The 27,358-nt window shown below is 48.7% G+C and overlaps 1 protein-coding gene across 3 annotated transcripts in view; it reads left to right on the forward strand.

The window, feature by feature from the left end:
• LOC134983628 (zinc finger protein 436-like) overlaps window positions 1–27,358 on the forward strand; it is a 192,793-nt gene that overhangs the window by 156,526 nt on the left and 8,909 nt on the right. For all 3 annotated transcript variants that reach the window (XM_063949304.1, XM_063949305.1, XM_063949303.1), the window contains exons 3-8: window positions 2,563–2,754; window positions 5,093–5,272; window positions 5,649–5,840; window positions 7,818–7,941; window positions 8,057–8,154; window positions 8,316–8,421. In XM_063949304.1, the coding sequence (XP_063805374.1) occupies window positions 2,563–2,754; window positions 5,093–5,272; window positions 5,649–5,840; window positions 7,818–7,941; window positions 8,057–8,154; window positions 8,316–8,421 (892 nt within the window). The remainder of the gene's footprint in view (window positions 1–2,562; window positions 2,755–5,092; window positions 5,273–5,648; window positions 5,841–7,817; window positions 7,942–8,056; window positions 8,155–8,315; window positions 8,422–27,358) is intronic.

Below are 27,358 nucleotides of genomic sequence, written 5' to 3' on the forward strand. Positions count from 1 at the left end.
GACGGCTAAACATTATCAACGTATATGGCACAAATATGTTGCGTGGTGTGAGGCTAGGATGGCCCCCACGGAGGAATTCCAGCTGGGCCGTTTCCTTCACTTCCTACAGTCGGGAGTGTCTTTGGGCCTAAAATTGGGTTCCATTAAGGTCCAGATTTCGGCCCTGTCTATTTTCTTTCAAAAAGAACTGGCTTCGCTGCCTGAAGTTCAGACATTTGTAAAGGGAGTGCTGCATATTCAACCACCTTTTGTGCCCCCTGTGGCACCTTGGAATCTTAACGTGGTGTTGAGTTTCCTGAATTCACACTGGTTTGAACCACTTAAAACCGTGGAGTTAAAATATCTCACGTGGAAGGTGGTCATGCTATTGGCCTTGGCTTCGGTAAGGCGTGTGTCAGAATTAGCGGCTTTGTCACATAAAAGCCGCTATCTGGTTTTCCATATGGACAGAGTGGAATTGAGGACTCGTCCTCAATTTCTGCCAAAAGTGATGTCATCTTTTCATATGAACCAACCTATTGTGGTACCTGTGGCTACTCGTGACTTGGAGGATTCCGAGTTACTAGACGTGGTCAGGGCTTTGAAGATTTATGTAGCCAGAACGGCTAGGGTCAGGAAAACTGAGTCGCTGTTTATCCTGTATGCATCCAACAAGCTGGGTGCTCCTGTTTCAAAGCAAACGATTGCTCGCTGGATCTGTAACACGATTCAGCAGGCTCATTCTGCGGCTGGATTGCCGTTGCCAAAATCAGTAAAGGCCCATTCCACAAGGCAGGTGGGCTCTTCTTGGGCGGCTGCCCGAGGGGTCTCGGCATTACAGCTTTGCTGAGCAGCTACTTAGTCAGGTTCAAACACGTTTGCAAAGTTCTACAAGTTTGATACCCTGGCTGAGGAGGACCTTGAGTTTGCTCATTCGGTGCTGCAGAGTCATCCGCACTCTCCCGTCCGTTTGGGAGCTTTGGTATAATCCCCATGGTCCTTACGGAGTCCCCAGCATCCAATAGGACGTTAGAGAAAATAAGATTTTACTTGGATGCTGGGCGCCCGTCCCAAGTGCGGACTTCTTCTGCAATGCTTGTATATAGTTATTGCTTACATAAGGGTTATGTTATAGTTGCATCAGGGTTGATCTGATGCTCTATTGTTGTTCATACTGTTAACTGGGTAAGTTTATCACAAGTTGTACGGTGTGATTGGTGTGGCTGGTATGAGTCTTGCCCTGGATTCCAAAATCCTTTCCTTGTACTGTCAGCTCTTCCAGGCACAGTTTTCTTAACTGAGGTCTGGAGGAGGGACATAGAGGGAGGAGCCAGTGCACACCAGTATCTAAATTCTTTCTTAGAGTGCCCTGTCTCCTGCGGAGCCCGTCTATTCCCCATGGTCCTTATGGAGTCCCCAGCATCCACTACGGACTACGAGAAATAGATTTACCGGTAAGTAAAATCTTATTTTTAGTACCTACCGGTAAATCCTTTTCTCCTAGTCCGTAGAGGATGCTGGGCGCCCGTCCCAGTGCGGACTGTTACTTGCAGTTGTATTCTTGCTGGTTATATTCGTTTACACACGGGTTGTGTATTTGTTGTTTTCAGCTTGTTGCTGTTGTTAATTCATACTCTTAGCTGGTTTACTGTTACTCCGGTTGTACGGTATGTTTGTGGTGTGGGCTGGTATGTTTCTCGCCTTTAGTTTAAACAAAAATCCTTTCCTCGAAATGTCCGTCTCTCCTGGGCACAGTTCCTATAACTGAGGTCTGGAGGAGGGGCATAGAGGGAGGAGCCAGTTCACACCCAGTCAAAGTCTTTTCAGTGTGCCCAAGCTCCTGCGGATCCCATCTATACCCCATGGTCCTTTTTGAGTCCCCAGCATCCTCTACGGACTAGGAGAAAAGGATTTACCAGTAGGTACTAAAATACTATTTTTTGTGTCTGACTTTTGACCCTGTCTGACTTTCGACTGTCGACCATATAGTGTCTAACTAATGACTGTCTATCTTTTAACTGTCTGTCTATAGACAGAGACCCCCTCAGAAGCCCCCTTTTGAGCTTCTTGAAATTTTGCTTGGAGGTGGTTTGCCTCTTCTTGGAGGATATTGGAATTGGTGGCCCTGTCTTCTAAGCCTCCCTTACTTATCCTTAATTCTGATAGGGTGGTGTTACGCACGAAGACCTCTTTTTACTTAAGGTGCTTTCCATTTGAACCAAGAGATCTTGCTTTCAATTTCGACTTTTGATCCTTGTGGTAGCTCCCAATTGTGGGCTGACTAGTCTCCAAGGGATCTATTGCTCAGTGGATTACTGCCACTATTCGTCAGGCATATCTATCTCCCGATGCGCCTGTCCGACGTCCCTCTGGGCTCATTCAACTTGTATGGTCGTGGCCTCTTGGCTGGTTTGCCATGGTACCCCACTGGAGCAGTTGTGGAGAGCGGTGACCTGGTCCTTTTGCATTCTTTTACCAGGTTTTACTGTTAACATACTGTTGGTTATATTGACGCCAGCTTTGGGCATGAGATATAGATGTCGTTTTCCATTCAGTTTTATTGATGGCTCTCTCAATACACAGGATCACACAGTAGTGAGGAAGACATCTGGGAAGTGTGAGACACCCAGCAGCCATCCCTGTGTGTCAGGAGGACTAAGCAGGACCCAGATCCCCATCACGGTGCCTCCACCTCGCTCACTGACACATGAGAGGCACAATGACCAGAAGATCCTGGAGCTCACCAACAAGATCATTCAGCTGCTGACTGGAGAGGTGACTGCTGGGAATGGGGCATTATACAGTAACACCAGGGGATGTGTCTGGGTGATGACTGGAGAGGTGACTGCTGGGAATGGGGCATTATACAGTAACACCAGGGAATGTGTCTGGGTGATGACTGGAGAGCTGACTGCTGGGAATGGGACATTATACAGTAACACCAGGGGATGTGTCTGGGTGATGACTGGAGAGGTGAATGCTGGGAATGGGGCATTATACAGTAACACCAGGGGATGTGTCTGGGTGATGACTGGAGAGGTGACTGCTGGGAATGGGGCATTATACAGTAACACCGGGGGATGTGTCTGGGTGATGACTGGAGAGGTGACTGCTGGGAATGGGGCATTATACAGTAACACCAGGGGATGTGTCTGGGTGATGACTGGAGAGGTGACTGCTGGGAATGGGACATTATACAGTAACACCAGGGGATGTGTCTGGGTGATGACTGGAGAGGTGACTGCTGGGAATGGGGCATTATACAGTAACACCAGGGGATGTGTCTGGGTGATGACTGGAGAGGTGACTGCTGGGAATGGGACTTTATACAGTAACACCAGGGGATGTGTCTGGGTGATGACTGGAGAGGTGACTGCTGGGAATGGGACATTATACAGTAACACCAGGGGATGTGTCTGGGTGATGACTGGAGAGGTGACTGCTGGGAATGGGACATTATACAGTATCACCAGGGGATGTGTCTGGGTGATGACTGGAGAGGTGACTGCTGGGAATGGGGCATTATACAGTAACACCAGGGGATGTGTCTGGGTGATGCCTGGAGAGGTGACTGCTGGGAATGGGACATTATACAGTAACACCAGGGGATGTGTCTGCAGGGGATGTGTCTGGGTGATGACTGGAGAGGTGACTGCTGGGAATGGGACATTATACAGTAACACCAGGGGATGTGTCTGGGTGATGACCGGAGAGGTGACTGCTGGGAATGGGGCATTATACAGTAACACCAGGGGATGTGTCTGGGTGATGACTGGAGAGGTGACTGCTGGGAATGGGGCATTATACAGTAACACCAGGGGATGTGTCTGGGTGATGACTGGAGAGGTGACTGCTGGGAATGGGACATTATACAGTAACACCAGGGGATGTGTCTGGGTGATGACTGGAGAGGTGACTGCTGGGAATGGGGCATTATACAGTAACACCTTGGGATGTGTCTGGGTGATGACTGGAGAGGTGACTGCTGGGAATGGGACTTTATACAGTAACACCAGGGGATGTGTCTGGGTGATGACTGGAGAGGTGACTGCTGGGAATGGGACATTATACAGTAACACCAGGGGATGTGTCAGGGTGATGACTGGAGAGGTGACTGCTGGGAATGGGGCATTATACAGTAACACCTTGGGATGTGTCTGGGTGATGACTGGAGAGGTGACTGCTGAGAATGGGACATTATACAGTAACACCAGGGGATGTGTCTGGGTGATAACTGGAGAGGTGACTGCTGGGAATGGGGCATTATACAGTAACACCAGGGGATGTGTCTGGGTGATGACTAGAGAGGTGACTGCTGGGAATGGGGCATTATACAGTAACACCAGGGGATGTGTCTGGGTGATGACTGGAGAGGTGACTGCTGAGAATGGGGCATTATACAGTAACACCAGGGGATGTGTCTGGGTAATGACTGGAGAGGTGACTGCTGGGAAAGGGACGACATACAGTAACACCAGGGGATGTGTCTGGGTGATGACTGGAGAGGTGACTGCTGGGAATGGGACATTATACAGTAACACCAGGGGATGTGTCTGGGTGATGACTGGAGAGGTGGCTGCTGGGAATGGGACATTATACAGTAACACCAGGGGATGTGTCTGGGTGATGACTGGAGAGGTGACTGCTGGGAATGGGACATTATACAGTAATACCAGGGGATGTGTCTGGGTGATGGCTGGAGAGGTGACTGCTGGGAATGGGGCATTATACAGTAACACCTTGGGATGTGTCTGGGTGATGACTGGAGAGGTGACTGCTGGGAATGGGGCATTATACAGTAACACCAGGAGATGTATCTGGGTGATGACCGGAGAGGTGACTGCTGGGAATGGGACTTTATACAGTAACACCAGGGGATGTGTCTGGGTGATGACTGGAGAGGTGACTGCTGGGAATGGGACATTATACAGTAACACCAGGGGATGTGTCTGGGTGATGACTGGAGAGGTGAATGCTGGGAATGGGGCATTATACAGTAACACCAGGGGATGTGTCTGGGTGATGACTGGAGAGGTGACTGCTGGGAATGGGGCATTATACAGTAACACCAGGGGATGTGTCTGGGTGATGACTGTATCATTGTGTGTGTCAGGTTCCTATAAGGTGTGAGGACGTCGCTGTCTATCTCTCCATGGAGGAGTGGGAGTATATAGAGGAACACAGGGGCCTGTACAAGGACGTGATGATGGAGAATCACCAGGCATTGAAGATGAATATGACTGAGAGGATAATAAATCTCTTCCTGGACATCATCTGTCTGCTGACTGGAGAGGTGAGGGATTCTGGGAATGTCATGTCCTCTTGTCTCACACATGACAGCAGAGGCCTGTAGATTATATAGGACATTGGTGATAAAATAGTGAAGGAGGCGATTATAGATTCTTTTTATATCATGATGTTTTCTTTTCATTATTTATTTCTCCAATCAAACTTTATATGAATATTTTTTAATCTTTTGAGTTTTGTTGATGACCCTGAACTGACCAGAATGTGCAAAATCTATTTACTCCTTACTATCTGATATATCAGCCCAATATGCAGATTTTGCTTTCTTCTAATTCAGCAGGTTTTATTAGTATTAATGACACGGTACATGTATGTAAGCATCTACTGTTCACATGGTAGAATTTAATGAATGTTGTACACAGGATCACACAGTAGTGAAGGGAACATCTGGAGAGTGTGAGACACCCAGCAGCCATCACCGTGTGTCAGGAGGACTGAGCAGGACCCAGAGCCCCATCCCGGTGCCTCCACCTCACTCACTGATACATGAGAGGCACAATCACCAGAAGATACTAGAACTCACTAACAAGATCATTCAGCTGCTGACTGGAGAGGTGACTGCTGGGAATGGGACTTTATACAGTAACACCGGGGGATGTGTCTGGGTGATGACTGGAGAGGTGACTGCTGGGAATGGGACATTATACAGTAACACCGGGGGATGTGTCTGGGTGATGACTGGAGAGGTGACTGCTGGGAATGGGGCATTATACAGTAACACCAGGGGATGTGTCTGGGTGATGACTGGAGAGGTGACTGCTGGGAATGGGACACTATACAGTAACATCAGGGGATGTGTCAGGGTGATGACTGGAGAGGTGACTGCTGGGAATGGGACATTATACAGTAACACCAGGGGATGTGTCTGGGTAATGACTGGAGAGGTGACTGCTGGGAATGGGACGACATACAGTAACACCAGGGGATGTGTCTGGGTGATGACTGGAGAGGTGACTGCTGGGAATGGGACTTTATACAGTAACACCGGGGGATGTGTCTGGGTGATGACTGGAGAGGTGATTGCTGGGAATGGGACACTATACAGTAACATCAGGGGATGTGTCAGGGTGATGACTGGAGAGGTGACTGCTGGGAATGGGACATTATACAGTAACACCAGGGGATGTGTCTGGGTAATGACTGGAGAGGTGACTGCTGGGAATGGGACGACATACAGTAACACCAGGGGATGTGTCTGGGTGATGACTGGAGAGGTGACTGCTGGGAATGGGACATTATACAGTAACACCAGGGGATGTGTCTGGGTGATGACTGGAGAGGTGACTGCTGGGAATGGGACACTATACAGTAACATCAGGGGATGTGTCAGGGTGATGACTGGAGAGGTGACTGCTGGGAATGGGACATTATACAGTAACACCAGGGGGTGTGTCTGGGTGATGACTGGAGAGGTGACTGCTGGGAATGGGACATTATACAGTAACATCAGGGGATGTGTCAGGGTGATGACTGGAGAGGTGACTGCTGGGAATGGGACATTATACAGTAACACCAGGGGATGTGTCTGGGTGATGACTGGAGAGGTGACTGCTGGGAATGGGACATTATACAGTAACACCGGGGGATGTGTCTGGGTGATGACTGGAGAGGTGACTGCTGGGAATGGGGCATTATACAGTAACACCAGGGGATGTATCTGGGTGATGACCGGAGAGGTGACTGCTGGGAATGGGACTTTATACAGTAACACCAGGGGATGTGTCTGGGTGATGACTGGAGAGGTGACTGCTGGGAATGGGACATTATACAGTAACACCAGGGGATGTGTCTGGGTGATGACTGGAGAGGGGACTGCTGGGAATGGGGCATTATACAGTAACACCAGGGGATGTGTTTGGGTGATGACTGGAGAGGTGACTGCTGGGTATGGGACATTATACAGTAACACCAGGGATGTGTCTGGGTGATGACTGGAGAGGTGACTGCTGGGAATGGGACATTATACAGTAACACCAGGGGATGTGTCTGGGTGACTGCTGGGAATGGGCCATTATACAGTAACACCAGAGGATGTGTTTGGGTGATGACTGGAAAGGTGACTGCTGGGAATGGGACATTATACAGTAACACCAGGGGATGTGTTTGGGTGATGACTGGAGAGGTGACTGCTGGGAATGGGGCATTATACAGTAACACCATGGGATGTGTCTGGGTGATGACTGGAGAGGTGACTGCTGGGAATGGGACATTATACAGTAATACCAGGGGATGTGTCTGGGTGATGGCTGGAGAGGTGACTGCTGGGAATGGGGCATTATACAGTAACACCTTGGGATGTGTCTGGGTGATGACTGGAGAGGTGACTGCTGGGAATGGGGCATTATACAGTAACACCAGGGGATGTGTCTGGGTGATGACTGGAGAGGTGACTGCTGGGAATGGGACATTATACAGTAACACCAGGGGATGTGTCTGGGTGATGACTGGAGAGGTGACTGCTGGGAATGGGACATTATACAGTAACACCAGGGGATGTGTCTGGGTGATGACTGTATCATTGTGTGTGTCAGGTTCCTATAAGGTGTGACGATGTGACCGTCTATTTCTCCATGGAGGAGTGGGAGTATATAGAGGAACACAGGGGTCTGTACAAGGACGTGATGATGGAGAATCACCGGCCCCTCACATCACTGGGTAAGAGGAGACTGTCATGTAGTGTAATGGAGAGAGCAGCTATGGGGGCCACCTAGATACACATCTCCTGATAATCACATATATACATTGTACTCAGGCACTGTGTCTCCTACAGATGGGGCCAGTAACAGGAATACCCCAGAGAGATGTCCACGTCCACTTTATTCCCAGGATCATACAGAGGAGAATCACAGTGTCCTACAGGAGGGTCAGGTAGGTGGAATTCAGGGACTTGCTAAATACCAAAGTTGACGCTACAGTATATGATGTGTAGGGAAGCTGTGCAGATCTGATACACTCTTGTCTTCTGTTTACCCTGAATTGGATCAGACCATATGAATTGTTTTATTTGTATTGCCCTGTGTTCTATTCAGATTGAAGAACTTGTTAACGTAGAAGATATAAAGAGAGAAGAAGAGACGTATGTGATGGGTGATCAGCTGTGTAAGGAGGTGGAAATCCCTACAGGTATCAGCACAGGTGAGTAATAATCACTTACTACAGAAAAGAGTCACATATTATCCTTGTTCTGTTACTTCAGCAACAGAACTGCCCAGCAGGGGAGTCAGGATCCATCATCCCCTATTATACTCCTGCTCTCCCCCTCACATCATGTCACTGTGTGTTACCAGCCCAGAGATCTGACCAGTCTCCTCCCCACACTCTCCGTTGTATCTCATACATCAGGAGCCATCAGCCCCTATTATACTCCTGCTCTCCTCCTCACATCATGTCACTGTGTGCTACCAGCCCAGAGATCTGACCAGTCTCCTCCCCACACTCTCTGGTGTATCTCATACATCAGGAGCCACCAGCCCCTATTATACTCCTGCTCTCCTCCTCACATCATGTCACTGTGTGCTACCAGCCCAGAGATCTGACCAGTCTCCTTCCCCACACTCTCTGGTGTATCTCATACATCAGGAGCCATCAGCCCCTATTTCTCTTACGTGCTAGAGGATGCGGGGGTCCATATTAGTACCATGGGTATATACGGGTCCACCAAGAGTCATTGGCACTTTAAGAGTTTAATAGTGTGGGCTGGCTCCTCCCTCTATGCCCCTCCTACCAGACTCGGTTTAGAAAATGTGCCCGGAGGAGCCGGTCACAGCTAGGGGAGCGCTACAGAGTTTCTTTAGAAAAGTTTAATTAGAGTTTGTTTTTTGTTTTTTCAGGGAGGCTGCTGGCAACAGCCTCCCTGCATCGAGGGACTTAGGGGGGGAGCAGTGTCCGCCCTGCGGGGTCTTGAGCAACTATCTTCACTGACTGGACATTGAGCTCCAGAGGGGACAGATCGCGCCCCGCCACAGGAGAACGCTCACACCGGCAGCCAGCCGTCACCCTCTCACTGCGATGAAGTGTGGCGAGTTAGTCACTGTCCCCCCTTACAAGCAGGGGGTCAGTGTGAAGAGGCTTAAGGGTGGGAGCGCGGTATTAACCGCGCTCACGGACGGCTCAGTGGTACTACGGTGCGGCGCTCTGGGGGGCGCCCTGAGCCAGTAAGGTACTCTACACTGACCATTACCAGCCTGTCGTGGTACGCAGATTTCAGCCAGCACAAAATTCCTCAGGCCAGTATAAAATCTATTACAATTTTTTGACTTTTTCATACTTTACGATCCATGTGGACTACGATTGGGAATAGTAACCTGTGCCGAGCAGAGCGAGGCACCTTGGCCGAAGCCGCGAGCCATGCGAGGGGACACAGTGCACTAATTGGGGTTTCCCGTCACTTTCCAAAGAAAACGACACAAAAAAACGAGTTTTATGGTAAGAACTTACCTTTGTTAAAACTGTTTCTGCAAGGTACACTGGGCTCCACAAGGAATGTACAATGGGGCGTAGAGTAGGATCTTGATCCGAGGCACCAACAGGCTCAAAGCCTTGACTGTTCGCAGAATGCATAGCGCCGCCTCCTATATCACACCGCCTCCCTGCACAGGATCTCAGTTTTTAGATAACCAGTCCAATGCAGTAGCAGGAAAAGAGACGACAACGGTTAGTAGCCACAACACCGCATTCTCACGACAGGAGACGTGTCAGCGGCTAATGCCATACCAACCCAAAGAAACTAAGTGCGTCAGGGTGGGCGCCTAGTGGAGCCCAGTGTACCTCGCAGAAAGAGTTTTAACAAAGGTAATTTTTTACCATAAATCTTTCTGCTGCGGGGTGCACTGAGCTCCACAAGGATAGACATTGGGGATGTCCTAAAGCAGGTCCTTATGGGAGGGGACGCACTGTAGCGGGCTCAAGAACCCGGCGTTCAAAGGAAGCATCAGCATCGAAGGCATAGAACCTTATGAACGTGTTCACAGAGGAACACGTAGCCACCTTGCACAATTGTTCAAGGGTCGCACCACGTTGGGCTGCCCAAGTAGGTCCAACAGACCGAGTAGAATGGGCCTTAATGTGATCAGGAGCAGAGAGACCAGCCTTCACATAAGCATGTGCAATCACCATTCTAATCCACCTGGCCAGAGTTTGCTTGTGAGCAGGCCAGCCCCATTTGTGAAACCCAAACGCAACAAAAAGAGAATCAGATTTCCTAATAGGAGCAGTTCTCTTCACATAGATATGAAGAGCCCATACCACATCCAAAGACTGTTCTTTGGAAGACAGATCGGGAGAAACAAGTGCCGGAACTACAATATCCTTCCTGATTAACGTGGAACGAAGAAACCACCTTAGGTAGATAGCCGGGACGAGTCCTAAGAACCGCCCGGTCACGGTGAAATATCGGATATGGAGAACTACAGGACAAAGCACCCAAATCCGACACTCTTCTAGCTGAAGCAATAGCCAGCAGAAACACCACCTTAAGGGAAAGCCACTTAAGGTCAGCTGAACCAAGAGGTTCAAACTGAGACTCTTGTAACGCCTCCAAAACCACCAAGTCCCAAGGAGCCACAGGCGGGACATAAGGAGGTTGGATACGCAACACGCCCTGAGTAAAGGTATGCACATCAGGTAAGGTCGCAATTTTTCTCTGAAACCACACCGACAAGGCAGATATTTGAACCTTGAGGGAGGCCAGACGCTGGCCTAAGTCCAGGCCCTGCTGAAGAAAAGCCAATAACTTGGCTATACTAAACTTGGAAGCGTCAGAGTTGTTAGATGCACACCAAAGAAAGTAAGAATGCTAGACCCTATAGTAAATCTGAGCCGAAGCCGGTTTCCGGACCTGCAACATAGTTTGAATGACCGCCTCAGAAAGCCCTTTAGCCCTTAAGATGGAAGCTTCAAGAGCCACACCGTCAAAGACAGCCGGGCTAGGTCCTGGTAGACATAGGGGCCCTGAACGTGGAGGTCTGGGCATTGTGGAAGTAGAATTGGACACTCTGATGATAGGCCTTGCAGGTCTGAGAACCAGTGCCGTCTGGGCCACGCTGGAGCTATGAGGAGCAGAATTCCCTTTTCTTGCTTGAACTTCCGAATTACCCTGGGCAGGAGTGACACCGGAGGGAACACGTACGGCAGCAGAAACCTCCACGGTACCGCCAGCGCATCCACGAATGCTGCTTGAGGATTCCTTGTCCTCGCTCCGAAGACTGGAACCTTGTGATTGTGTTGAGACGCCATCAGATCTACGTCTGGAAGGCCCCACCTTTCCACTAGGAGTTGAAACACTTCTGGATGGAGGCCCCACTCGCCGGCATGCACGTCCTGACGACTGAGAAAGTCGGCTTCCCAATTCAGGACCCCCAGAATGAATATTGCAGATATGGCCAGTAGATGGCTGTCACGAACCGGTCTCTCACCTTTGCGGGTTCTGGGGTTCATCCGTTGTCAGTGCGGTTGCTCGCGGTGCTGTGTGCCCGTGTGGGGACGCGGCGTGATCAATGGCACAGGTAATGCAGAGTCTGGGAACTGTGAGTGCGGGGACCAAATGGCCTAAGGCACTGCAGTGTGTCTGCTGTATAGGAGGTGGCCATGTTGGAGACCAAATAGCTAATACAGAGCACTTGTGAAAACACCTGTGGGCAGGTGTAAGCCAATCCCGTGCTTGTGCTGCCTTTAAGTAGGCTGGGATTATGTTACTCTGGGCCAGTGCTTTGTTGTATCAACGCTGTGCTCTAGCTCTGAGCTCTCTCCGTGCATTCCTGTGTGATTCCCGTGGTCCAGATATCGCCTCCGTTCCCAGAGGTTCGTCTGCAGCCTTCACTGCTGAAAGATCCCGGCTCTCCGCTGTGCTGTCAGTTAATTGCTCACCTACTGGAAACAGTTGAATTCCCAGAGTCTTGCATGAGGTTACTTTGTCAGTCTGCCTATCCTACAAAGTCTGGAGGATCTCATTTCCCTCAGCTGTTCGTTTGTTCAACTCTGCATTTAACCCATTCATCACCTTGTCTTCTACTACAGTTTCACAGTGATCTCCGGAACCCGCAAGTAACCCAATTCAGTACTTTTTGCTATGTTGTCATTACAAGGATAATTCTTCACAGTCTCTCAGTTAACTCTCAAAACTCCATTGCAAATCCTTACAGTTATCTCTTCATGTCTGCATTATCCAGTTAATCACATTCTGCAGTTCAGCATCAAAGCTTGTTTATATTTGCTATGTTGTCATAACAAGGATAATTCTTCACAGTCTCTCAGTTAACTCTCAAAACTCCATTGCAAATCCTTACAGTTATCTCTTCATGTCTGCATTATCCAGTTAATCACATTCTGCAGTTCAGCATCAAAGCTTGTTTATATTTGGACAATCCAACATTTATTCATCAGCTTGTTTTGCATATGTTTCCATGAACATTTCTTTTATTTATTTTTGAGTTTTCTCTTGAATATTATTCCTGCAATACTTCAGTATAATATGATGATTAACAACTTGTCAGTTAACTCTTAACTGAATTGTTATTTTGAATAAATATATGAATCGGAACTTTCTTCGTCCTCCCTGCTTTCTTCATAGCCCAGCACCTACACCTGTGGTTGGTCCCGGGTTAACGGATTCACAAAAACACCCGGACCTGACAGTAAGCACTGGCCACATGGATCCGTCAAGTGACCAATTCGCAGGAGGCGGTGCTACGTCAGATATCCTTTCCCGTCTGGAAAACCAGGAGTCTATACAGACACAAATAGTGCAGTTTATGCAAACTATGGCAGACCGTTTAGAGACTCTTCATACGGCTATTAAAATGTTCCAAGTCCAGATTCCAACCCTGGATGTCCCAGTTACCACTACAGCTTCTCCTGTGACGCTGCCTACGTCCCGCTTGCAGTTACCCTCTCCGAGTAAGTTTGACGGAACCCCAAAACTTTGCAGAGAATTCCTGAATCAATGCGAGATACAGTTCGAACTGTTGTCCTCCAGTTTCCCATCAGCTCGTTCTAAAGTTGCATATATTATTGCCCTCCTCTCCGGTCAGGCTCTGGAGTGGGCATCACCATTATGGGAGAGGGGTGATCCTATCCTCTCTAATTACAAGGAGTTCGTATCTTCCTTCTGGAGAATCTTTGACGAACCAGGCAGGACCACCTCAGCGTCCTTAGAGATTCTACGTCAAGGTTTACGTCCTGTCAGTCAATATATTATTCAGTTTCGCACGTTGTCTTCAGAGTTAAACTGGAATGAGGAGGCCCTGATCGCCGCGTTTTGGAATGGACTTTCAGAAAGAATCAAGGATGATTTAACTATCCGGGATGTGCCAATTAAACTGGATGAATTGATTTCTCTCTGTAACAAACTTGATCTACGTTACAGGGAGCGATGTTTAGAGAAATCCAGGGCAGAGCGATCCAGTCCACGTGATCATCCTAGACCTCGACAAGATTCTTCATCACAGTCTCCAGTAATGACTGAAGAACCTATGCAGATTGGGCACTCTCGCCTCACAGAGGAGGAACGACTTCGTCGTCGACAGGGTAACCTCTGCATGTACTGTGGGTCCTCCGAACATTTAGTTAAATTCTGTAAACTCCGACCGGGAAACTCTCGCCTCCTAGCTTATTCAAGAGAGGTTAAGCTAGGAGTTACTTTAGAATCACGTTCTGGGAAAGAGCCAACCTTGTCTATTCAATTAGAAGTTCCAAGTTCTACAGTGAAAGTTTCAGCCCTCCTAGATTCCGGAGCAGCCAAGAACTTCATCTCCTCAGCCTTTGTCATACGGTCTAAAGTTCAAACCATGCCCCTGGAAGCAGCAGTTGCTGTTACAGCAGTGGATGGAAGTCGAATTCCAGATGGTATAATTACTCATCGAACCGTATGTCTCAAGATGAAAGTTGGTGAGCTCCATTCCGAATACCTCTCCTTCTACGTGATTCCCAAAGCCTCTCAAGATGTGATACTTGGTTTACCTTGGCTGCAGAAACATAATCCTCAACTTAATTGGCAAACCATGGAAGTCCTTTCATGGGGTAAATCTTGTACCAAGGACTGTGTAGCTACAATTGTACCTCTTCGGTCAATTAGCCTTTCCGATCTACCTCCGGTGTATGAATCCCTTGCGGATGTTTCCAGTAAGCAAGCAGCAGACTCTCTACCTCCTCATCGTGAATGGGACTGCCCAGTCGTCCTGGTTCCGGGCAAGACCCCTCCTAGAGGACAAATTCATCCGCTATCCATCCCAGAGACGCAAGCTATCCGGGATTGGTCCACTCCTACAACTCTCAAGGGGATTCAGCGATTTCTTGGCTTTGCTAATTTCTATAGGAGATTCATTAAGAATTATTCAACGTTAGCTGCTCCTATCACAGCCCTAACTCGCAAGGGAGCAAATCCTACGAACTGGTCTTCTGAAGCAATCAAAGCCTTCTCTGATTTAAAGCAAGCCTTTGTGTCAGCCCCCATTCTTCGACAGCCTGATTTGAATCGTCCCTTTCTACTAGAGGTGCATGCATCTACAGAAGCAGTAGGAGCTGTGTTGTCACAAGTCTTTGAAGATAAAAAGGTCCATCCCTGCGGATATTTCTCCCGTAAGTTCCTCCCGGCAGAACGTAATTATGCAATCGGTGAGCAAGGGTTACTTGCCATCAAGTTGGCATTTGAGGAGTGGAGACATCTTCTAGAAGGAGCTCAACATCGCATTACAGTTTATACTGATCATAAGAATCTTCTGTATCTGCAGTCAGCTCAGTGTTTGAATCCACGACAAGCTCGATGGGCGCTTTTCTTCTCACGATTTGATTTGAAACTCACCTATCGTCCAGGGTCTCAGAACAAAAAGGCAGATGCCCTTTCCCGGTCCTTTGCTTCTTCTGAATTAAATGATGCTACCACGAATCAAGCCATTGTGAATCCTACGTCCTTTTTAATGACTCGAACCTCTCCAGTTCCTCCGCCTGGCAAGACCTTTGTCGCCACAAGTCTTCGAAAACGGCTGCTTACCTGGGCTCACTCCTCTTCCTTCATGGGTCATCCTGGGGTTCTAAAGACTCTCAAATTTATTCAACAGTCTTATTGGTGGCCACGTCTCAAAGCCGATGTCCAAGAGTTTATAGCAGCATGTCCTAAATGTGCCCAACATAAGAGTCCAAGAAGTTCTCCACCAGAGTTTCATCCATTGCCAGCCCTAGAGGTTCCAGCAGCAGATCAAGAGCTTCAACGTCTATCTAGCATCTGGAGTTGTGTACGTAAGTCCTTGGTCAAAACTTCCGCTCGTTATAAATCTTTTGTAGATAGAAAACGTAAAGCTGTACCGAATTACAAAGTGGGAGACCAAGTTTGGATTTCTACGCGCAATCTCAAGTTCAAAGTTCCTTCTAAGAAATTTGCTCCCAAGTTCATTGGTCCATTTCCCATTGTAAAGGTACTCAACCCTGTGTCATGCAAAGTCAAGTTGCCACCGTCTTTGAGAATTCCTAACGCCTTTCATACATCTTTACTGAAGCCTTTGATTCTCAATAAGTTCCGTACTACCCAGTCCAAATCTCCTAAAGTTCACTCTTTGCAGAATGAGGAATTTGAAGTTAAAGAGATTGTGGACCCACGTTCCCGATATGGACGTTTACAGTTTCTGGTCGACTGGAAGGGTTACGGTCCGGAGGAGAGATCCTGGGTTTTCTCTGAAGATGTTCATGCTCCAAGACTGGTACAGAAATACTTCTCCAAAAATCCTGACAAGGTTCAAAGGTGTTCGGAGACCACCCGTAGAAGAGGGGGTACTGTCACGAACCGGTCTCTCACCTTTGCGGGTTCTGGGGTTCATCCGTTGTCAGTGCGGTTGCTCGCGGTGCTGTGTGCCCGTGTGGGGACGCGGCGTGATCAATGGCACAGGTAATGCAGAGTCTGGGAACTGTGAGTGCGGGGACCAAATGGCCTAAGGCACTGCAGTGTGTCTGCTGTATAGGAGGTGGCCATGTTGGAGACCAAATAGCTAATACAGAGCACTTGTGAAAACACCTGTGGGCAGGTGTAAGCCAATCCCGTGCTTGTGCTGCCTTTAAGTAGGCTGGGATTATGTTACTCTGGGCCAGTGCTTTGTTGTATCAACGCTGTGCTCTAGCTCTGAGCTCTCTCCGTGCATTCCTGTGTGATTCCCGTGGTCCAGATATCGCCTCCGTTCCCAGAGGTTCGTCTGCAGCCTTCACTGCTGAAAGATCCCGGCTCTCCGCTGTGCTGTCAGTTAATTGCTCACCTACTGGAAACAGTTGAATTCCCAGAGTCTTGCATGAGGTTACCTTGTCAGTCTGCCTATCCTACAAAGTCTGGAGGATCTCATTTCCCTCAGCTGTTCGTTTGTTCAACTCTGCATTTAACCCATTCATCACCTTGTCTTCTACTACAGTTTCACAGTGATCTCCGGAACCCGCAAGTAACCCAATTCAGTACTTTTTGCTATGTTGTCATTACAAGGATAATTCTCCACAGTCTCTCAGTTAACTCTCAAAACTCCATTGCAAATCCTTACAGTTATCTCTTCATGTCTGCATTATCCAGTTAATCACATTCTGCAGTTCAGCATCAAAGCTTGTTTATATTTGCTATGTTGTCATAACAAGGATAATTCTTCACAGTCTCTCAGTTAACTCTCAAAACTCCATTGCAAATCCTTACAGTTATCTCTTCATGTCTGCATTATCCAGTTAATCACATTCTGCAGTTCAGCATCAAAGCTTGTTTATATTTGGACAATCCAACATTTATTCATCAGCTTGTTTTGCATATGTTTCCATGAACATTTCTTTTATTTATTTTTGAGTTTTCTCTTGCATATTATTCCTGCAATACTTCAGTATAATATGATGATTAACAACTTGTCAGTTAACTCTTTACTGAATTGTTATTTTGAATAAATATATGAATCGGAACTTTCTTCGTCCTCCCTGCTTTCTTCATAGCCCAGCACCTACACCTGTGGTTGGTCCCGGGTTAACGGATTCACAAAAACACCCGGACCTGACAATGGCGTTCTGCCCACTGTAGAATCCGTGAGACTTCCTTCATTGCTAGGCGGCTTCGAGTGCCGCCTTGATGATTTATGTAAGCCACTGGGTGGCGTTGTCCGACTGTACTTGAACAGGACGGTTCTGAATTAAATGCTGGGCTAGGTTCAAGGCATTGAAGACCTCCCGCAACTCCAGAATATTGATCGAGAGGAGGGACTCCTCATTGGTCCACCGCCCCTGAAGGGAGTGTTGCTCCAGCACCGCTCCCCAACCTCTTAGACTGGCATCTGTCATCAACAGGACCCAGTCGGATATCCATAACGGACGGCCCCTGCACAGTTGTTGGTTCCGGAGCCACCAGAGCAGCGACAGACGGACCTCCGGAGTCAATGAGATAATTTGAGACCTGATCCGGTGAGGCAGGCCATCCCATTTGGCTAGAATCAGCCTCTGGAGAGGGCGAGAGTGAAATTGAGCGTACTCCACCATGTCGAATGCTGACACCATGAGGCCCAGCACCTGCATCTCCGAATGTATCGACACTTGCGGACGAGATAGGAAGCAACGAATCCTGTCCTGAAGTTTCAAGACTTTCTCCTGAGACAGGAACAACTGTTGGTTGTGAGTGTGCAATAGTGCTCCCAGATGCACCATGCTCTGAGCAGGGATCAGGGATGACTTCTTCCAGTTGACGAGCCACCCGTGGGCTTGCAGAAACCGGACCGTCACATCTAGATAACGCAGGAGAAGTTCTGCGGAATTTGCCCGGATGAACAAGGCGTCCAAATACGGCAGTATCCTGACCCCTTGACGGCGGAGTACCATCGTCATCACCGCCATGACTTTTGTAAAGGCTCGCGGAGCCATTGTTAAACCAAAAGGTAACGCCCAAAACTGGTAGTGGCAGTTGCCAATCGCAAATCTCAGGTTTTGCTGATGAGACACTGCTATAGGAATATGCAGGTAAGCATCCTGTATATCCAGGGAGACCATGAAGTCCCCAGGTTCCAAGGCCAGAACTATAGAGCAAAGGGTTTCCATTCGGAACTTGGAAACCTTCACAAACCTGTTCAATGCCTTGAGGTTGAGAATGGGCCGGGAGGACCCATGCGGTTTCGGGACTAGAAACAGCGGAGAATAGTACTCCCGGCCCCTCTGCGCAAGAGGCACCTTCACTACGACTCCTGTATCCAGGAGGGTCTGTACCACCTCCTTTACAGCCTTTGTCTTGTCCAACGGGACATCTGTCTGGCAAAATCGATGAGGGGGTTGTTTTTTAAAGGCTATGGCGTAACCTCGAGTGACGACTTCCCGTACCCAGGCATCTGAAGTGGTCTTCAACCATTCCTGGGTATACCCTAGAAGCCGGCCCCCCAACCTGGGATCCCCCAGAGGGAGGCCCGCCCCGTCATGCGGCAGGCTTATCTGTCTTGGAAGCTGGCTGACAGGCCGCCCAGGCTCTTTTGGGCATAGGCTTACCAGGTTTGGAAATGCGGGCCGGCTTGTGGTACGCCTGACTTTTTGCTTTACCTGAGGGGCAAAAGGAAGTACCTTTAGCCTTCGACACAGAAGGAGCAGTACTTGGCAGACAGGCAGTTTTTGCAGTAGCCAAGTCAGCCACAATATTATTTAAATCCTCCCCAAACAGAATATCTCCCTTTTAAAAGGGAGTACCTCCAGGGTTTTTCTAGAGTCCAGATCAACAGACCAGGATCTCAGCCACAATATCCGGCGAGCCAGGACTGACGTAGTAGAGGCCTTGGCTGCCAGGATACCGGCATCAGAAGCCGCCTCTTTAATATAACGAGAAGCTGTGACAATATAAGACAAGTATTGTCTAGCATGGTCAGAGAAGATTTCAGCATCTAACTCCAAGGCCCATGCTTCAATAGCCTCTGCAGCCCAAGTAGCTGCAATAGTGGGCCTTAGTGCAGCACCCGTGAGGGTGTAAATCGCTTTCAGACAACCCTCCACACGTTTATCCGTAGGCTCTTTTAGCTCTTCTACTGGTGGTGACCGGTAGAGCTGAGGAAACCACCATCCTAGCCACATGTGAGTTCACTGGAGGAGGTGTTTTCCAATTCTTAGACCGCTCCGGCGCGAGGGGATAGCGAGCCAGCATCTTCTTTTGAGGCACAAACTTCGTACCCGGGTTTTCCCAGGGTTCCTGACGTATATCAATTAGGTGGTCAGAGTGAGGTAAAACTTGTTTAATCACCTTCTGACGCTTGATCCTATCTGGTTTCTTAGGAGGAACGGGTGGCTCAGGATCATCAGTAATCTGTAAAATTAACATAATAGCCTCCAAAAGATCAGGAACATCCACATGTGAACCACCCTCCCCATTAGCCGTATCTGAGTCAGGACCTGTGGGGTCAGTGTAAGTGCCGTCTTCATCCGACTAGGTGTCAGTGACAGCAGTGGTTTGTGAGGAGACCAGCGCTCGCTTACTGGACCCCTTGGACGTAGGCGAGCGACGGTCAGACTTTTTAGTAGTCAGGGACTGGTTCAACTTCTTTATTTGAGCAGATAAATCGTCCGCCCACGGCAGGTTAGCTGCAGGGACCACAACCGATTGCACCGGCATTGGGGGTCCCATAGGGGGTGTTAGTTTATGAACTAGCGTATGCAGAAGCGTGGAAAAAGCGGCCCTTGGCGGGTCATCATTTGCCCCCGTTGCCACAGTCCCACTGGGGGGCAAGGAGGCTCCAGAACCAGAGCCCAAAGCTGCTATATTCTCCTCACAGGTATCTGCGGCTTCAGCAACACCGGCAGTGTGTTCAGCCCCAGAACCGTTACCCTCAAAAGCAGACATGATATAACTTGCAGTAACATGTAACACAGTACAATTTGTCAGCAGCACAATACCCCTAGCCCAAACCCTTGCGCAGTGTAGTCAGCACTAGCAGATATATGGTGACTAAATCACAGAGAAAAATACGTAACACAGTATATCTTTGTGAAAATCCTATATTAAATAAAACCTGACGCACCAAGCCCCCTCAGGTTATAGAATATAGGGATAGCAGGTTGAGTGAAAGACACAAAATAGACACCACTCAGCTATCAAATGCACACACAAATAGTCACAGTCTGTACAATGCAGAGGTTATTACTAACAATAATACTCCCTACAATGCCTGGGTATGCTCCTGATGAGGTGGCGGATGGTCTCCTGAGGGATCTCCTCCCAGACCTGGACTAAAGCATCCGCCAACCCCTGGACAGTCTGTGGTGCAACGTGGCGTTGGTGGATGGAGCTAAACATGATATCCCAGATGTGCTCAATTGGATTCAGGTCTGGGGAACGGGCTGGCCAGTCCATAGCATCAATGCCTTCGTCTTGCAGGAACTGCTGACACACTCCAGCCACATGAGGTCTAGCATTGTCTTGCATTAGGAGGAACCCAGGGCCAACCCGCACCAGCATATCGTCTCACAAGGGGTCTGAGGATCTCATCTCAGTACCTAATGGCAGTCAGGCTACCTCTGGCGAGCATATGGAGGGCTGTGCGACACCCCAAAGAAATGCCACCCCACACCATTACTGACCCACTGCCAAACCGGTCATGCTGGAGGATGTTGCAGGCAGCAGAACGTTCTCCTTGGCGTCTCCAGACTCTGTCAGGTCTGTCACATGTGCTCAGTGAGAACCTGCTTTCATCTGCGGAGAGCACAGGGCGCCAGTGGCGAATTTGCCAATCTTGGTGTTCTCTGGCAAATGCCAAACGTCCTGCACGGTGTTGGGCTGTAAGCACAACCCCCACCTGTGGACGTTGGACCCTCATACCACCCTCATGGAGTCTGTTTCTGATCGTTTGAGTAGACACATACACATTTGTGGCTTGCTGGAGGTCATTTTGCAGGGCTCTGGCAGTGCTCCTCCTGTTCCTCCTTGCACAAAGGCGGAGGTAGCGGTCCTGCTGCTGGGTTGTTGCCCTCCTACGGCCTCCTCCACGTCTCCTGATGTACTGGCCTGTCTCCTGGTAGCGCCTCCATGCTCTGGACACTACGCTGTGTCTTGCTAATTGCCTATAAGTTCCACCTGTTGTCTATTCCATTTGCACAACAGCATGTGAAATTGATTGTCAATCAGTGTTACTTCCTAAGTGGACAGTTTGATTTCACAAAAGTGTGATTGTCTTGGAGTTACGTTGTGTTGTTTAAGTGTTCCCTTTTTTTTTTTTTTTGAGCAGTGTAGATAAACTAGAGATGTGCGGCGGGCACTTTTCGTGTTTTGAGTTTTTGATCTAGATCCTCGCTCGTGTTTTTGATCTGGATCCTCACTCCTGTTTTGGATCTGGATCCTCGCTCCTATTTTGGATCTGGATTGGTTTTGCCAAAACCACCCTTTCGGGTTTTGGTTTTGGAGCTGGATGATTTTTGGAAACAAAACCCAAAAACAGCTAAAATCACAGAATTTGGGGGGTAATTTTGATCCTACGGAATGATAAACCTCAATAACAATCATTTCCACCCGTTTCCAGTCTATTCTGAACACCTCACAATATTGTTTTTAGGCCAAAAGGTTGCACCGAGGTAGCTGGATGACTTTGCTAAGCGACACAAGTGTGCGGCACAAACACCTGGCCCATCTAGGAGTGGCACTGCAGTGGCAGACAGGATGGCACTTAAAAAAACTAGTCCCAAAACAGCACATGGGTGGTCATTCCGAGTTGTTCGCTCGTTGACGATTTTCGTTATTTTGCGATTTTCCGCTTACTGCGCATGCGCAATGTCCGCAGTGCGACTGCGCCAAGTAAATTTGCTATGCAGTTAGGTATATAATAATTTGGATAATAATAACCCTTTTTCTCATACGTCCTAGAGTATGCTGGGGTCCACTTCAGTACAATGGGGTTTAGACGGTTCCGCAGGAGCCATGGGCACTTTAAGACTTTTTCAGAGTGTGAACTGGCTCCTCCCTCTATGCCCTTCTTCCAGTCCTCAGTTTAGAATATGTGCCCAGGCAGACTGGATGCACTCCAGGGCGGGTGGTGTTCAGGTTGCCGACTGTCTGGATCCCGGTGCACAGTATACCGGTGCCGGAATCCTGACAGCTGGCATACCGACAGTTTTTCTCCCTCGTGGGAGTCCACGACCCCCTGGAAGGAGCATAAATAGCGTGGCGCGCGTAGCGAGCCCGCAAGGGGCTTATTTGCGCTCGCCACGCTGTCTGTATGCCGGCGGTCGGGCTTCCGGCGCCGGTATGCTGGTCGCCGGGAGCCTGGCCGCCGGCATACCATACCACACCCCTCCAAGGGAGCTCTACGGAGTTTCTCTGAAAAGACTTGTATTAGGTTTTTTATTTTCAGGGAGATCTGCTGGCAACAGTCTCCCTGCTTCGTGGGACTAAGGGGGCAGAAGTAGGAACCAACTTCCTGAATAGTTTCATGGCTCTGCTTCTGGCTGACTGGACACCGTTAGCTCCTGAAGGGTACTGAACGCTAGCTGCGGCTATGTGCTTACTCCCACAGCACGCCGTCACCCCCCTTGCAGAGCCAGAAGTCAGAGGACAGGTGAGTGTTAGAAGAAAGGATCTTCAAAGTGACGGCTAAAGGTACTGCGCGGCTGGCAGGGGCGCAGCGCGCCATGTTGCCCACACATACACAGGCACTGCAGGGTGCGGGGGAAGGCAGCATGAAACCTAATGCAACTAGCATAAATAAGGGGCATAAGTTACTTAGGCACAGTCCAACCCACGCCAGTATAAAAAAATTACCTCATAAAAGCTGAGGAGAAACGTGCCATTGAGGGGGCAGAGCTTCACAGTCAGCCAGCACATTGCTCAGTGCCATTTTCTCTCCTTCCAGGCTGTAGAGAAGAGCGCTGGTCCTCCACTGCTGAACAAGTATCAGGGTGCAAAACAGGGGGGGCCACAGTGAATTTGGTGCTATATAATTGTGTGATTAACAGTATAAAAGCGCTGCATGTCAGTGGGCATTTTGTGTTCACGGACATTGTGTTACTGGCGCTGGGTTGTGATCTGGCAAATCCTATCTGTGTCCTTCTGACAGATTTTACTGTGGGTTTGTCCCCTATAAGTCCCGGAGTGTCTGTGGTGTGGTTGTGCACGTGTGTGACATGTCTGAGGCAGGGAGCTCTTCCCCTGAGGGAGCCATGTTAGGGACACAGAGTTGTAATATGACACCAAGTGCCTGACTGGATGAAAGGTTACGTGATAGTGTGACTCATATCAGTAATAGGTTGGACTGAATCTCATGCAGAAATCTGAAAATAATCTGTTGAAGATTTTTAATAGTTCTGCCTTTCATCCACAGGGATCCCTCTGGGTTACATACAAATTTGCACAAGTAGTACAAACTGATACCGACACGGACTCTGATTCCTGTGTCGACACTAGTGATTCCAGGGGAATAGGTCCTAAGTTAGCGAAAAAGCATTCAAAACATGTTTTAGCTATAAAGAAGGTGTTAGAAGTTAGGTATACAGGGGAGGGGTCCTGGGGTGCACACCGGTAATGAGAGGTCACCTGGACGCGGTGGGCAAGCCGTTACTTATGGCCATAACTATGCTAAGAACCTCGCTTAAAATGCAACATTTTATTGCAATGATTATTATTAATAAATTGGTAATGTTTGAATTGTGCACTTGCAACCTTTTTCTTTGTATGCGGTGTTAGAAGTTACAAAGACCCCTCTTTTACCACAGGAGAGGGTTTACTTTAGTAAAGAAGTAAGGTAATTTTCCCTCCACCTCAGGTCTGATTTAACCTGAAAAGAAATTTCAGATTCCCAAAAGGAATTCAGGCAGCTTACCTTTTTCCAAAAGGTGGGAGTCACCACACATTTTAGACAGGGCCCTGTCATAAAAGAGAAAAGGTGTTTCTCCCTGCGCCCGTAATGGCTTTACTTAAGGAGCCGACAGACCGCAAGTTAGTGAGGTGATCTATTGATGGGGCCAATGGGACACTACTCAGGCTTAACATTGTGCGTGGGTGAGTAGTGCTATTGAAAAGTGGTCAGAAAACTTGTCATTAGACATTGACACAATAGATGGAGACGAGATAATCCTAACGTTAGGTCATATTATAGACGCTGCTGTGTACGTGCTAGAAACCATGAAAGAGATTGGTCTCTTGGGATCAAGAACCGCTACCATGGCAATCTCTGCACGGAGGGCGTTGTGGATTAGCCAATGGAATGCTGACGCTGACTCCAAAAGGAATATGGAGGCTCTCCCGTATAAAGGACAGGCCTTATTTGGCTAATGCTCTTGCACCGACGAAAAAGACACATCACTCTCGGATGCAGTCTTTTCGACCCAGAAACAATTGGCCTCCCTTCCAGAAGTTCAGACTTTCGTGAAAGGAGTGCTACACATCCAACCTCCATTTGTACCTCCTGTGACACCATGGGATCTTAACGTGGTGTTACGATTCCTTCAATCGGATTGGTTTGAACCTCTCCAGGAGATAGAATTGAAATGTCTCACTTGGAAAGTGGTCATGCTGTTGGCCTTGGCATCCGCAAGGCGGGTGCCTGAATTGGGAGCCTTGTCTCACAAGAGCCCTTACTTGGTTTTTCATGAAGATAGGGCTGAGTTACGAACTCGTCAACAATTTCTTCCAAAGGTGGTTTTCTTCTTTCCATATAAACCAACCTATTGTGGTGCCAGTGGCTGCTGACACCATCGCTGCTTCAAAGTCCCTTGATGTGGTCAGGGCTTTGAGAATCTATGAGGAACACTCGGATAAGGAAAACAGAGGCTCTGTTTGACCTGTATGCTCCCAACAAGATTGGGTGTCCTGCTTCTAAGCAGTCTATTGCGCGCTGGATCAGAGGTACGATTCAGCACGCTCATTCTACGGCAGGATTGCCGGTACCGAAATCGGTGACTGCCCATTCTTCTAGAAAGGTGGACTTGTCCTGGGCGGCTGGATTTTAATACCTACCGGTAAATCCTTTTCTCCTAGTCCGTAGAGGATGCTGGGCACCCAACTCAGTGCGTACTTTGCCTGCAGTTGTTAATTTGTTAAATATGTTTTCAGCACGGTTGCTGTAATGTTCATGCTTGTTGGCATGTATTTTGTTGAATACCATGTGTGCTGCATGGTTGAAGTGTGAGCTGGTATGAATCGCACCATTACCTAAAAAAGTAAATCCTTTCCTTGAAATGTCCGCCTCCCTGGGCACAGTTCCTATACTGAGGTCAGGAGGAGGGACATAGAGGGAGGAGCAAGTTCACACTCTGAAAAAGTCTTAAAGTGCCCATGGCTCCTGTGGAACCATCTATACCCCATGGTGCTGAAGTGGACACCAGCATCCTCTACGGACTAGGAGAAATGGATTTACCGGTAGGTATTAAAATCCTGTTTATTTGGACGGAGTTATATAACAATATGCGGCACAAAAGAGCGTACCCCTAAACCACACAGGGCAAACCCTGCAAAAATTATGTGGATTAAATATTAATAACAACTTTATTTGGAGTAAATAATATACAGCACAGGACAGCACCACTGAACTTTATACGGCAGTACCCCTGAACTTATACGGCTGCACCACTGGACTGGACTTATACGACAGTATCACTGGACTTATACGGCAGTACCACTGGACTGGACTTATGCAGCAGTACCACTGGACTGGACTTATGCAGCAGTACCACCTGACTGGACTTATACATTAGTACCACCTGACTGGACTTATACAGCAGTACCACTGGACTGGACTTATATGGCAGTACCACTGGACTTATACAGCAGCACCACTATACTTATGGCAGTCCAGGGACACCACCACTGGACTGATGCAGCACAACACAGCACCACTGGACTGGACTTAGACAGCAGCACTGGACATATGGCAGAAGAGGACACCACCACTGGACTGATGCAGCATAAGTCAGCACTGGAATGACGCATAAGACAGGGCAAGCCGCCACACCACTTTCCCGCACAGACAGACACTGAAGAGAGAGACGCGTCCTGTCGCTTCACTCTCCAGGACTGGAGTGAAAATGGTGGCGACGCGCGGCTCCTTATATGGAATCCGGGATGATGAAGTTTTGCCTCATTCTGGTTTCCGAGTCTGGCAGGAAGTCCCGAGCGAGACGTGAAGTTCGGGGGGGGGGGGGGGGGGGGGCGAGAGGAGAACCGAACCCGCTCATCTCTAAGATAAACACTGTGAAATCTGCAGTTCTAACCCAAATGCACCCCGTATATCTCCAGCAGGTGGTTGTAAAGGTTCCCCTTCTTCAACAGGGAAGGGGCTACTACTCCACCATGTTTGTAGTACCGAAACCGGATGGTTCGGTCAGACCCATTTTAAACTTGAAGTCCCTGAACGTTTATCTGAGGAAATTCAAGTTCAAAATGGAATCGCTCAGAGCGGTTATTGCAAGCCTGGAAGGGGGGGATTTTATGGTGTCTCTGGACATCAAGGATGCTTACTTGCATGTCCCCATTTATCCTCCTCATCAGGAGTACCTCAGGTTTGTGGTACAGGACTGTCATTACCAATTCCAGACGCTGCCGTTTGGCCTGTCCACGGCACCGAGAATATTTACCAAGGTGATGGCGGAGATGATGGTGCTCCTTCGGAAGCAGGGAGTTACAATTATCCCATACTTGGACGATCTCCTCATAAAGGCGAGATCCAGGGAACAGTTGCTGCTCAACGTGGCACACTCGCATGAGGTGTAACGGCAGCACGGCTGGATTCTGAACATTCCAAAGTCGCAGCTGATTCTTACGACGCGTCTGCCCTTCCTGGGCATGATTCTTGACACAGACCAGAAGAAGGTGGTGGCTCAGGAGCTCGTGACTCTGGGCAGAGGACTCCTGAAACTGAAACCGGTATCGGTGCATCACTGCACGCGAGTACTGGGAAAGATGGTGGCGTCTTACGAAGCCATCCCCTTCGGCAGGTTCCATGCGATAATCTTTCAGTGGGATCTGCTGGACAAGTGGTCCGGATCGCATCTTCAGATGCATCGGCTGATCACTCTGTCCCCCAGGGCCAAGGTGTCTCTTCTGTGGTGGCTGCAAAGTGCCCACCTACTCGAGGGTCGCAGGTTCGGGATTCAGGACTGGGTCCTGGTGACCACGGATGCAAGCCTCCGA

Source organism: Pseudophryne corroboree (assembly GCF_028390025.1).
Source record: "Pseudophryne corroboree isolate aPseCor3 chromosome 3 unlocalized genomic scaffold, aPseCor3.hap2 SUPER_3_unloc_2, whole genome shotgun sequence".
NCBI classification, from domain to species: Eukaryota; Metazoa; Chordata; class Amphibia; order Anura; family Myobatrachidae; genus Pseudophryne; species Pseudophryne corroboree.